At 41.2% G+C, this 14124-nt stretch overlaps 1 protein-coding gene and 1 long non-coding RNA gene across 19 annotated transcripts in view; one reads left to right on the top strand and one right to left on the bottom strand.

Annotated features, from left to right (window-relative positions):
- Positions 1–14124, top strand: part of LOC126995014 (uncharacterized) — a 60224-nt gene that overhangs the window by 44499 nt on the left and 1601 nt on the right. For 12 of the 18 annotated variants that reach the window (XR_007749814.1, XR_007749807.1, XR_007749803.1 and 9 more), the window contains 2 exons: positions 5990–6218; positions 7516–7693. The exons of 1 other annotated variant lie outside the window; for it this stretch is intronic. Coding sequence is in view for 1 of the 17 variants with exons in the window: in XM_050854323.1 (XP_050710280.1) it covers positions 6121–6218; positions 7516–7693 (276 nt within the window). In the remaining 16 variants the exon portion in view is untranslated. The remainder of the gene's footprint in view (positions 1–5989; positions 6219–7515; positions 7694–14124) is intronic. 5 more of the 18 variants (XR_007749816.1, XR_007749811.1, XR_007749802.1 and 2 more) reach the window with 2 other exon arrangements.
- On the bottom strand, positions 9144–10417 carry LOC126995016 (uncharacterized). Its single transcript, XR_007749819.1, has 3 exons — positions 10138–10417; positions 9706–9840; positions 9144–9262 (listed from the first exon to the last, which is right to left on the bottom strand). It is a non-coding gene; the product is annotated as an uncharacterized LOC126995016 (long non-coding RNA).

Raw genomic sequence — 14124 nt, 5'->3', positions numbered from 1 at the left:
GGGGGTTAATGGGGTCAGTAAATTGCGAGGTGATATTTAGAGGGGGCGGAGGTTCATGATAATGTGGGATTGCTAATGGGAGTAATTGGAATTCGTAATTAAGTCATGTTCGGTATCGAATAAAGGGTAAATGGGGTCAGTAAATTGCGGGGTGATAATTAAAGGGAGCGGGAGTTAACGGTAATTGGGGGGGCTAATGGGAGTAGGTGAAACTCGAAAATAGATCATGTGAGGTGTTGAATACTGGGTAAATGGGGTCATTAAATTGCGTGGTGATAATTAGAGGGGGCGGGGGGTTAGGGTAAGGGGGGGCTATTGGGAGTAGGTGGAATTCGTAATTAGGTCATGTTCGGTGTCGAATAGGGAGTAAATGGGGTCAGTAAATTGCGTGGTGATAATTAAAGGATGCGGGGGCTAGAAGTAATGGGGGGGGGGGGGTGCTATTGGGAATAAGTGGAATTCGAAAAGAAATCATGTCACGTGTCGAATAGGGAATAAATTGGGTCAGTAATTTGCCTGGTGATAATTAAGGGGGTACGAGATTGATGGTAATGGGGGGGGGGGGGGGGGCGGCTAAAGGAATTAGATGGAAAACGGAAATGGCTTCATTTTATTTTTTTTTTATATATAAAATAGCCTAATAAAATACATCGTAAAATGACAATAACTCCATTACCGTTCTTCGTAAGGCAATTCTGAAAGCACCATTTGAATCGGAGGACGTTTATGTATGGGGTAGGTGCCCATTTCAAACTTCATACTAAAAACTAAGCGATAAAATTCATCTTTTCTTGTTTTTCGCAAAGGGGACCATACCCACAAACACAGTTAATTTTAACCGGGGCGTTGTTATCAGGCCATGAAATGCTTCCTCATCCTTTTCTACATAAGATGAAATTTCTCTGGGAAATAGAAAAATTAATAAAAGCGGTTTTTTTCTGTAAATCAAAAAAATAACCGAACATTCCTTATACTTTTATGCAAATATATCCGTTAGTTTTTATTTTAGAGCAATTCTGAGTGTACCATTCGATTTGCAAAATTCAGAGTAAAAACTGAGCTAGAAATATCACATTTTCCTTACATGTCGACACAACACCCAAGCTTATGAAATACTGTTCCCTTACCCTAGCCTAACTCGGATAGGTTAGAGTAAGAAAACAGCAAATCATAAGATTGGGTGTTGTTTGATGGGTCAAAAGAAAAAGAAGAAGACCTTGCTCCGCGATGCAGTGGTTACCGTGCATAGCTCCGTTATAAGGCCTCAAGAAGAGAAAGAGAAGATAATTGCTGTTCCATTAGCCTAGCCTAACTCGATTTCACGAGTTAGGTTAGAGTAAGAAAACAACAATTCATAAGATTGGGTGTTGAGTTAAGGGTCAAAAGAAGAAGAGGAAGAAGACCTTGCTCCGCGATGCAGTGGTTACTGAGCATAGCTCCGTTATAAGGCCTCAAGAAGAGGAAGAAGGTCTAGATTTTAGAATTCGGAAATAGGTGATATGGGGTGTCGCGTAAGGGGTTAATGGGTCAGTAAATTGCGTGGTGATAATTAGAGGGGGCGGTGGTTCATGATAATATGGGGGGGACTAATGGGAGTAATTGGAATTCGTAATTAGGTCATGTTCGGTATTGAATAAGGGGTAAATGGGGTCAGTAAATTGCTTGTTGATAATTAAAGGGGACGGGATTAACGGTAATTGGGGGGGGGGGCTAATGGGAGTAGGTGAAACTTGAAAATAGGTCATGTGAGTTGTCGAATACTGGTTAAATGGGGTCAGTAAATAGCGTGGTGATAATCAGAGAGGGCGGCGGGCTAGGGTAAGGGGGGGGGGGTGCTATTGGGAGTAGGTGGAATTCGTAATTAGGTCATGTTTGGTGTCTAATAGGGAGTAAATGGGGTCAGTAAATTGCGTGGTGATAATTAAAGGGGCGGGGGTGAAAAGTAATGGGGGGGGGCTAATGGCAATAGGAGGAATTCGAGAATAGGTCATCTCAGATGTCGAATAGGGAATAAATCGGGTCAGTAATTGCGTGGTGATAATTATGGGGGGATGAGGTTGATAGTAATGGGGGGGGGGCTAATGGGAGTAGATGGAATACGGAAATGGCTTCATTTTATTTTTTTATATAAAATATCCTCATAAAATACATCGTAAAATGACAATAACTCCATTAGCGTTCATCGTAAAGCAATTCTGAAAGTACTATTCGATTCGACGGACGTTTCTGCATGGGGTAGGTGCCCATTTCAAAGTTCATACTAAAAACTAAGCGATGAAATTCATCTTTTCTTGTTTTTCTCAAAAGGGGACCATACCCCCAAACACCGTTAATTTTGCCTGGGGCGTTGATATCAGGCCATGAACTGCTTCCTCATCCTTTTCTACATAAGGTGAAATGCCTCTGGGAAATAGAAAAAGGAATAAAAGCGGTTTTTTTCTGTAAATCAAAAAAATCCCCGAACATTCCTGATAGTTATATGCAAATATATCCGTTAGTTTTTATCTTAGAACAATTCTGAGTGTACCCTTCGATTCGTGGGAGTTTTCTGCATAGATTAGGTACCCTTTGCAAAGTTCAGAGTAAGAACTAAGCGAGAAATATCACATTTTCCATACACGTCAACACAACACCCATACTTATGGATTGCTGCTCCCTTAGCCTAGCCTAACTCGATTTCACGAGCTACGTTAGAGTAAGAAAACAACAATTCATAAGATTGGGTGTTGTTTGATGGGTCAAAAGAAGAAGAGGAAGAAGACCTTGCTCCTCAATTCAGTGGTTACTGTGCATAGCTCCGTTATGAGGCCTCAAGAAGAGGAAGAAGGTCTAGATTTTAGAATTCGGAAATAAGTCCTATGTGGTGTCGAGTAGGGGGTTAATGGGGTCAGTAAATTGCATTGTGATAATTAGAGGGGGCGGAGGCCCATGATAATGTGGGGGGTGGCTAATGGGAGTAATTGGAATTCGTATTTAGGTCATCTTTGGTATCGAATAAGGGGTAAATGGGGTCAGTAAATTGCGTGGTGATAATTAAAGGGGGCGGGGGTAAACGGTAATTGGGGGGGGCTAATGGGAGTAGGTGAAACTCGAAAATAGGTCATGTGAGGTGTCGAATACTGGGTAAATGGGGTCAGTAAATTACGTGGTGATAATCAGAGGGGGCAGGGGGTTAGAGTATGGGGGGGGGTCTATTGGGAGTAGGTGGAATTCGTAATTAGGTCATGTTCGGTGTCGAATAGGGAGTAAATGGGGTCAGTAAATTGCGAGGTGATAATTAAAGGGGGCGGTCGTGAAAAGTAATGGTGGGAGCTAATGGGAATAGGTGGAATTCGAAAATAGGTCATGTCAGGTGTCGAATAGGGAATAAATCTGGTCAGTAATTTGCGTGGTCATAATTAAAGGCGGATTAGGTTGATGATAATGGGGGGGGGGGGAGGCTAATAGGAGTAGGTGGAATACGGAAATGGCTTCATTTTATTTTATTTTTATAAAAATAGCCCCATAATATACATCGTAAAATGACAATAGCTCCATTACAGTTCTTCGTAAAACAATTCAGAAAGTACCATTTAAATCGGCGGGCGTTTATGCATGGGGTAGGTGCTCATTTCAAACTTCATACTAAAAACTAAGCGATAAAATTCATCTTTTCTTGTTTTTCGCAAAGGGGACCATACCCCCAAACACAGTTAATTTTAACCGGGGCGTTGTTATCAGGCCATGAAATGCTTCCTCATCCTTTTCTACATAAGATGAAATGCCTCTCGGAAATAGAAAAAGGAATAAAAGTTTTTTTTTTCTGTTAATCAAAAAAATCCCCGAACATTCCTGATAGTTATATGCAAATATATACCGTTATTTTTTTTTTTTTTTTTTATTATCTTAGAGCAATTCTAGGTGTACCTTTCCATTCGTCGGAGTTTTCTGCATCAATTAGGTACCCTTTGCAAAGTTCAGAGTAAAAACTAAGCGAGAAATATCACATTTTCCATACACGTCGACACAGCACCGATACTTATGAATTGCTGTTCCATTAGCCTAACATAGCTCGATTTCACGCATTAGGTTAGAGTAAGAAAACAGCAATTCATAAGATTGGGTGTTGTGGGATGGGTCAAAAGAAGAAGAGGAAGAAGACCTTGCTCCGCAATGCAGTGGTTACTGTGCATAACTCCGTTATAAGGACTCAAGAGGAGGAAGAAGGTCTAGATTTTAGAATTCGGAAATGGGTCATATGGGTGTCGAGTGGGGGTTAATGGGGTCAGTAAATTGCGTGGTGATAATTAGAGGGGGCGGATTTTCTTTATAATGTGGCGAAGGTTAATGGGAGTAGTTGGAATTCGTAGTTAGGTCATGTTCGGAATCGAAAAAGGGGCAAATGGGGTCAGTAAATTGCGTGGTGATAATTAAAGGGGGCGGGGGTTTACGGTAATTTGGGGGGGGCCAATGGGAGAAAGTGAAACTCGAAAATAGGTCATGTGAGGTGTCGAATACTGGTTAAATGGGGTCAGTAAATTGCGTGGTGATAATCAGAAGGGGCGGGAGGTTAGGGTAAGGAGGGGGTGCTATTGGGAGTAGGTGGAATTCGTAATTAGGTCATGTTCGGTGTCGAATAGTGAGTAAATGTAGTCAGTAAATTGCGTGGTGATAATTAAAGAGGGCAAGGGGTGAAAAGTAATTGGGGGGGCTAATAGGAATAGGTGGAACTCGTAATTATGTCATGTTCGGTATCAATTAAGGGGTAAATGGGGTCAGTAAATTGCGTCGTGATAATTAAAGGGGGCGGGGGTTAACGGTAATGGGGGGGGGGGGGGGGCTAATGGGAGTAGGTGAAACTCGAAAATAGGTCATGTGAGATGTCGAATACTGGTAAAATGGGGTCAGTAAATTGCGTGGTGAAAATCAGAGGGGGCGGGAGTTAGGATAAGGGGGGGGGGCTATTGGGAGTAGGTGGAACTCGTAATTAGGTCATCTTCGGTGTCGAATAGGGAGCAAATGGGGTCAGTAAATTGCGTGGTGATAATTAAAGGGGGATGAGGTTGATGGTAATGAGGGGAGCTAATGGGAGAAGGTGGAATACGGAAATGGCTTCATTTTTTTTTTTTTATATAAAATTAGCCTAATAAAATACATCGTAAAATGACAATATTTCCATTACCGTTCTTCGTAAATCAATTCTGTAAGTACCATTTGAATCGGTGGACGTTTTTGCATGGGGTAGGTGCCCATTTCAAAGTTCATACTAAAAACTAAGCGATAAAATTCTACTTTTCTCGTTTTTTGCAAAGGGGACCATAACCCCAAGCACCGCTAATTTTGCCTGGTGCATTGCTTTCAGGCCATGAACAGCTTCCTCATCCTTTTCTACATAGAATGAAATGCCTCTGGGAAATAGAAAAAGGAATAAAAGCGGTTTTTTTCTGTAAATCAACTACTACTACTACGTACTACTACTACTGCTACTATATACTACTACAGGTGTTATAAAGTGAAAACAGATGTCATTATGCTCAAAAAGTAGTTTATGATGATCTTTACATATCCATGCATTGACTTCAAGTTTATAATATATTCGAGGTCAAGAGTGATGTGTGTAGTTTTCATGTAGGGACAAGCTGGCTAAGTACAGCTTGACCCCTGACCCCCAAGATGAGCTGACGCGCAGGAATAGTTATAAGTCTACCCTCGTAAGACAGCATTTTTGAGGATATCAGTGCATTCAGTCGGTCAATTATTCAGTCAGCCAGTCAGTGACAGTCAGTCCATCCGTTAAGAAAGTCAGTCTCTCTCACACACACACACACACACACACACACACACACACACACACACACACACACACACACACACACAGAGAGAGAGAGAGAGAGAGAGAGAGAGAATTATAGAAGCCATGAATAGTTTTCTGGCAAAGATGTGGTGTTCAAGAAATAAAGAATTGGAAGATTTGTAATGGATACTGCTTGTGTTGTTTTATTTATTACAGGTTGTGCCGATACGAAGGCATGACTCTCCAACGGGTCACCTGTACAGCAAGAGCAAGAGCAAGACCGACAGCCCGCCTCGGCACCTCAGCCCGCCCCAAGGCTCCCTCCATGGCCTCCTGCAGGGCTTGAGGTGTTCAGGCTCCCCACACTGCTGCCCCACGCAGTGCCAGGGCAGTGCAACACCTGTAATCTGCGGCGCCATGCCCGGTCTGAGGGCGCCGCTGGACTGTGAGTGTTTGACCTTATTTTCAAGCTACTATTTGACCATCGCAGGAATTATTACACGTTTCATTAGTCTTAATTAATGAATGAGTGACTCAAGTCATTGTTTTGGTTCGGGGCTGCCGCACATAACCTATTCCCAAAGCTTAAAAAGGACGTCAATCAGGCCTTCACAAGTGTTTTACAGGTTCAAGGTGCAGAGGAGGGGTCAAACGGCATCCAGGCTCACTAATATACCCATGTAAGTGACCCAGACTCCAAGGAAATCACATCAACACAAAACAAATTACTACAGAATCATACCCAACACACCGAATTCATCCAAAATCACACCCAACACACTCAATTGCTCCAGTGCTAACAACTGCAATATAAATGAGTGATTTTTTTTCTATTTTTCTCTCTATCTTTTGCCGTTTCTGTGTGTGTGTGTGTGTGTGTGTGTGTGTGTGTGTGTGTGTGTGTGTGTGTGTGTGTGTGTGTGTGTGTAAGGTTAGATTAGGTTAGGTTAGGTAAGGTTTGGTAAGGTTAGATTAGGTTAGGTAGGGGTACATTAGGTTTGCTAAGGTTTTGCAAGGTCATATTAGGTTAGGTAAGGTTAGATTAGGTTAGGTAAGGTTAGATTAGGTTAGATAAGGTTAGATAAGGTTTGGTAAGGTTAGATTAGGTTATGCAAGGTTAGATTAGGTTAGATTAGGTTAGGTAAGGTTAGATTAGGCTAGGTAAGGTTAGATTAGGTTTGGTAAGGTTAGATTAGGTTAGGTAGGGTTAGATTAGGTTTGGTAGGGTTAGATTAGGTTTGGTAAGGTTATATTAGGTTAGGTAAAGTTAGATTAGGTTAGATAAGGTTAGATTAGTTTGGTAAGGTTAGATAAGGTTTGGTAAGGTTATATTAGGTTAGGTAAAGTTAGATTAGGTTAGATAAGGTTAGATTAGGTTAGGTAAGGTTAGATTAGGTTAGGTAAGGTTAGATTAGGTTAGGTAAGGTTAGATTAGGTTAGGTAAGGTTAGATGAGGTTTGCTAAGGTTAGGTAGGGTTAGATTACGTTTGGTAAGGTTAGATTAGGTTTGGTAAGGTTAGATAAGGTTTGGTAATCCAAATCACCATTCTGCAGGGAGTTGCCGGAGCCAGTGATGCCGTCGGACATAACAATAATAATAATAATAATAATAATAATAATAATAATAATAATAATAATAATAGTAATCCAAATGACCATTCTGCAGGGAGTTGCCGGAGCCAGTGATGCCGTCGGACATAACAATAATAATATTAATAATAATCAAAATGACCGTTCTGCAGGGAGTTGCCGGAGCCAGTGTTGACGTCGGACATGATGCCACACTTTGAGGACGTAGCGATCATTCCTAACCCCGGGGAGCGCGCCGAGGCCATGCGCCAGCTGATCAACCGCCTGCCAACCGCCAACCGCCTGCTGCTACAATACATGTTCAAGCATATGGGACACATCATTGCAAGGGTAACTAGGGATTTTCTTTATGGTAGTTATTTATTTGCTTTTATATTTATTTTTGTTTTTCTCTCTCTCTCTCTCTCTCTCTCTCTCTTTCTCACCACTTCAGTAATCCTCTCCACGGTCCCTGTAAATACCTGTATATAACCTGTTCACCTAAGACAGACAACCCCCGGGGGCATAAACCCGAACTGTATTATTGTTCGGCACCATTGGGTTAAAAGTGGTTGAAAAAGGCCGTAGAGTCATGTCATCATACTCAGTATCCATAATGGCCCCAAGACGCAGAAAACGATGCTTTTATGGATAACTAAGAAAACTGTGAGATTCTATGCTCAGCTTAAATAAACATAAGCTTTCACATTATATATGCAATTCTTAGTCTGACTATATAGAATTTCTCTCTCAGCTTAAGTTTTATTATTTCAGGATTTATTCATACACTACTTTTATTCTTTCTCTCTTTATTGTATATATGATTAGTTATGTAAAATGTATTAACAATAAATAACACTCTACTCTCTCCTCTAAATGTTCATCAGTTTTCCTCATGCGGTCAATTTCATCTTAAGCTTAGAAAAACGGGCAAACCTTCTTTATATTTACAAATACCACAGAAATCTGTAACCGACGCTCAAAAATTTTATTTCAATGCATGTACAATACTCCCTATCCTAGTGGCCACTCCAGTGTGACTTAGCATTAGCCACGTTCTGCGCAATATTTTGGGACAAATTTCGCGGTCGTTTTGGTTTTGGGTTTGGTAAGTGGCTCGGTCGTCGTCCCTTACCAAGAGGGCTGCACCTCTGGGTTTTCCTGGCCCTCTTCTTGCGATAGATGTTGGCTGGCATCGAATTTTTCCTCTGCCAGCTCCCTTATTGCAAAGGCCACTTCCAAAGGTCTGCAGTATGCTGTTCAGCTGATTCCCACTTTTCACAGTCTTTAACCGTCTCACAGCAGTACTGAGGGCTGCCGCAGTGTCACTGTTGGCATATTTTTCGACCACATTTTGGAATGTAGCTACAAACTCGCCAACATCTGGAGACTGGTGCGGATTTTCATCTTGATTCTCGACGTTCACTTCAGGAGGCATTAGCTGGATCTCTGTGCTTTCCTGGGATTCCTGAACAGGAGAAGCACAGGCAGTTTCTTCTTTTTCTAATGTTGGCTCCAACAGTCCTCTCAAAAAGACGTCGGGTGGAACTTTCTCGTCGCCTACTGCCACTGACGCCAGCCACCGTCTGTTTTCAGTAGTGGCAGTGAAGACTTGGGCAGGACCGTCATGCTGTAGTCTGCACAGGCAGCTTGATGTTTACACAAGGAACCATTTTCCCTGCAGTACACTCACAAAATCCAGTCACAAGATCTACGTCGTACTGAAGGGATGGAGTAGACTGGCTCTGGACTCTGTACTTTCCGTTACCTTGAAAGTAACCATTTCTAGAGGCAGTGTAGCTGCTTAATGATTTCACTCTCCGTCTGCCAAGCGCAACGTCCACCAGCCTCTTCTTCATGTAGCTGTCAAAGATTTCGGCCATGAAAATGATCAGCTGCGTTGCGTTGTATGCCTTGCATCTAAAAAAAGAGAGAGAAGAATAAATAGACAAGTAAGTAATGTTCTGCAAACACTTAAATGTTGATAAGGGAAGCAACAGAATGCAACAGAATATTAGATTCAGGGGAACTTAATTATTAGAAAGGAAAATATGTTGTGTATGTGATTTACTGTAATGGAAACACTTGAATATAATAGGCAGTAATACCCTACTTACAATAATCACGGAAATCAAGAAAATTAAGGACATTGTCATCACTAGTAACGCAGATGAGTTTGTTGATGATGCGAAAATATGTAGAAAAAAAAAAAAAGTAATAGAACACAGTCGAGCTTTACGAGAAGGCCTCCAATTGTACAACTAGTCAGTAAAATGGCAGTTTGAATTTCATGTTGATGTATGGTACTTATATTAATAAAACCAGCCATCACAAATAAGAAAGAAACATCCCTTGGCGCTTACCTATTAAGAACGACTTCCTTAATGATGCACATTGTTGCCTCACAGAAGTTGTTGGTGTGATGTCCACGTAGCACCGCACCTGCCCTGAACGTTATCGCCCACTCGTCACTCCTTTCCATCAGTGAGCCTAGATAGCTGAAATAAGAAAACAAAAATAGTTGTTAGACCTAAATACTGGGTGTTCAGAAGAGCATGGAAACTCACACGACCTTACATTAACTATTTACAAAAGGCCAGCAAACATCTAGACAGCTCGTGAAGTCTGTAGTAGTAGTAGTAGTAGTAGTAGTAGTAGTAGTATATAAATGTTATCAATTATTATGATGATTTTGAAAATATTAAAAAAAAAAAATGCATTATCTGTACTTATCATCCATATTACGAAATCACTATTGTTATAGATATGATTAACATTATGGCAATATACTGTACCTTCTAAAGTTAGGATACTTCTCCGAAAGAGGATTAGCCTTGAATTTTCCCCATGACGTGAATAAATCGTTCTTCGTTGCTGAATATACGAGGCTTTTCACTATAGTCATAAGTTCCTGGCGATCTTCTTTCTTGATTTCGTGTCTCGAGTCCAATAGCCACCTCCATACTTGTTGTAGAAAATGAAAAATGCAGAGGAACTGTCGAGCTCCAGGCCAGGTTGCTGCTAGGGCTTTCCTCATGGCATCGCAGTTGTCAGTCATGAAAGTCTCCGGCGTGCCCTTCCATAGAAGGCCTTTTCTGCTACAGCACTCTTAACCATTTCAAAACCTGTAGATAAGAGCAAAGGTGATTAACTTCAGATATATCCAAGTATGCGTCCAGAGCACAAGCCAAGCTTCACAGAAATGACAGTTACCCTAGGTTTCCAACCGACCCTTTGTGTGTGTGTGTTTGTGTGTGTGTTAGAGAGAGATAGAGAGAGAGAGTTAGTATGCAATACGAAGACCATTTCTATGTATTTCTCACGCAAAATATACCGATTACAAATCCACAGTCGGAGTTAACAACATTCAGTAAAAGGAAAATTGTCAGACTTACCTTTTTTCAGTGTTGCTTCATCTTGGGAAGATGTAAACAGCACTGCCAGTGGAGCAGCACCTGCTGGTCCAGCACAGAGGAAGGAATAACTGAAGTGTTGAGTTGGTCAACACATCCCGTGGCATCCACAAAGATTACTTCTCAGCTTCCCTAAATTTAATGTGGACTCTCTTCATAAAAGCTGTAACAAGTACTGCAGTAAAACTTCCTTCTGATATGTCCTCCAGTATCGTCACATCTGGGTTATTTGCGGCATACTTTCTGATTGCCTCTGCCATTGATAAGTTCTTCAGGCCACCATGTTCATTCTTCAGCCATTCGTCTCTCATATAACTGATAGCACGAGGCGATGGGTTTATAGCATGATTGGCCTGTCCAAATAAGTCATCACACAGCCCCATTTTTAGGACATGGAATCTTCCAGCCTGATTAGCAGTCATTCCTGAAAATTGAAAATTGAACGTATAGCAGAATGTGTTGTCCATGGTGCTCGCGCAGACATGAATAATGTACCTAGCTATTAAAATATTCCTTAAATCTATGTCACATGCAGTCTGAAGTGTTAAAATATTACACAGTCAATAGTGCAAGTGCACTAAGAGACACAACATAAAATGCTACATCAATCCTGCTTAGAAATTAGTATTTTCAGAAAGAAAACGAAATGAAGTAGTCAGTGAACAATTAGTTACCGTACCTTGATCAAAATACTTAATAAAAGTCTCCCTCGTTTCCGGAAGTACCTAAGCTGGTTCAGAGCTTCTGCAGACTGTAGAGAGTGATTGTGCTGTCCCTTCAGTTTTACGAAGCATGGGTGTGTGGCCATCAGTTTGTCCTTCTTTACAGTGTCCTTAGTTATGAACCGAATGACAACGTCCATTGTTACAGGGCACCTACGAACAAGGTTAAGATGAATATCAAGAACAGCATAGATAAGAAATGGGGATGGTAGAAGGAGCTGCCTTGAGTACGAGAGGTTTGCAGTTTCCTTCATATAGTGTGTTAAAATAACTGATATGTATTTTGAACCGCAGGGCATAGTAAATGTATCCTATTTATAGAACAAATTTTTAACAGGTACTTACCCAGTATATGTTCTCTTCTTTCCCAAGTGGCGAGCAGCACCATGATGACAAATTAGTATTTTATGAAGCAATTTTCTGCAACGGGCAGGATATACATGCTTGACGTTGAAGCAAGTGTTGGTTTTTCCATGTATAGCTCCTTCCAACGCTGGAACTCTTCGTCGGTTTTCACGTTTAAGCGAAAATGCACTAAATCTTCTGTCTCGGTTAGAATGATAGTAGAAAAACCTTCGTCTTCGAAATCGAACACTTCTCTAGGTGTTGCCATGATGAAGTTTAGCCTCTGACTGAGTCCTCTCAGCAGTCACCACCAAACTGTGGCTGACCTGAGTGCACTTGACCTCATGCCGTCACTGCCCTCCTTGTTAATCCTTGAACCATTTCTATACTTCAATCATGTCTCCTCTAACTCTGCGTCTCCATTTAGGATCATTACTGCTTGACCTAAACAGTTTCTTTGGGATAAAGTCATTCTGAATTTCTTTTTTATTTTGAACAAAATTATTATATTCTTGATATAAATTTATAAAACTTCTAGAGACTGCTTGAATTAATTTCTATGCGGTCACTTCTGATGACCTCTCCTTGACCGAATCTGCTGTCTGGGGTGTTACCTGAACTGACCTGATCCTGACCTGACCTGACCTGACCTGAACTTGATGTCGTTAAAACTGTTAATAAGGACCTTGATGTAAACATAGCATATAAATATATCTCCACCATTAAATCAACGTTAGTAAAAACAAGAATTTTGTAGATGGTACAGCTGGCGTATATAAAATTGACTGTAAAGATTGTGACCTTGTTTATATTGGAGAAACTGTTAGAAATTTAGAAACTCGTGTAAAATAACATCTATATGCTTTTCGGACATGTAACCTGAATAATGCTATGTTTAAACATGCTTCAGAAAATAATCACTCTATCACTTTAAGAAACGTAGAATAATAGAGTCTGCATGTATACAAAAGTTTGATAATTTTAATCTTAATGAAGGTAATTTTAAGCTAGACCCTGTAATCCGTTCTTTAGTGCTGACCTCATTACCCTCCCTAGGAACTCAGGTCAACGTGAGGTGGATAGGGGTGGGGGTGAACAGGACTAGTATGGGAGAATCAGGTAGACGTGACAGAGTAGAGTGTTATTTATTGTTAATACATTTTACATAACTAATCATATATACAATAAAGAGAGAAAGAATAAAAGTAGTGTATGAATAAATCCTGAATGATCATTAAGAAAAGTGCATTTTATATATATATATATATATATATATATATATATATATATATATATATATATATATATATATATATATATATATATATATATATATATATATATGCATAGAATAAATAATAAAACTTAAGCTGAGAGAGAGAAATTCTATATAGTCAGACTAAGAATTGCATATATAATGTGAGGGCTTATGTTTATTGCAGCTGAGCATAGAATCTCACAGTTTTCTTAGTTATCCATAAAAGCATCGTTTTCTGCGTCTTGGGCCATTATGGATACTGAGTATGACGACTCTACGGCCTTTTTCAACCACTTTTAACCCAATGGTGCCGAACAATAATACAGTTCGGGTTTATGCCCCCCGGGGGCTCCCCTGTGGTCGGCCCCTCTCCCCCCGCCGTGGCCATCACCAGGGGCATTGAATTCTTTGTTAGTTTTGTACCCGTATCTCGTGACCTCCAGTGCCCCGCATGGTGGCTTCGGCGGGGCGTAACGGGGCGCGGCGAGGCGGGGCGGGGAGGGGTGACCCAACACCCATATTCGTAACGTCTTGGGAAACGTATAGTGAACCCCCGAGACACTTAAGAATGCCCACCCTGCCTCCCCCGCCCCCCAGAGCAGCCCCCCGGCGTCAGGAAGGCTGGCAGCGAGCGGAGCGCTTTGTTGAGTTTCGTGGTTACGTCTTAGAAAAGAATCATTTGTTTTGTACATGTTGATGCCGATAACTCCAGATAAGACCCCGCGCTCCAAGTTACTGTAGCGGGAGGGAAGGCAGACTCAAGCCCGAATTTATAAACGTCTCGGGGCCTCAGATCGCTTGCTGGAAAAGACTACAGTAGAAGTTGCTCTGGGATTTTCATGGACTGTTTTGTGACCCTGGTGATAGCTTGACACGACCTCTACGCCTTCAACGGTAAAGTCACACAAGAAAACCCGGTCAATCTTCCCTGTGCCTGTTGGAAAAGCCTCTCGTGGAAGGTGCTCTGGGGTTTTCATGGACTGTTTTGTGACCCCGGTGATAGCTTGACAGGAAAAATTACCCTATTTTTAACCATCATTTTCT

This window comes from Eriocheir sinensis, unplaced genomic scaffold (genome assembly GCF_024679095.1).
Source record: "Eriocheir sinensis breed Jianghai 21 unplaced genomic scaffold, ASM2467909v1 Scaffold954, whole genome shotgun sequence".
NCBI lineage: Eukaryota > Metazoa > Arthropoda > Malacostraca > Decapoda > Varunidae > Eriocheir > Eriocheir sinensis.
This window is presented reverse-complemented; position numbering and strand designations above follow the sequence as displayed.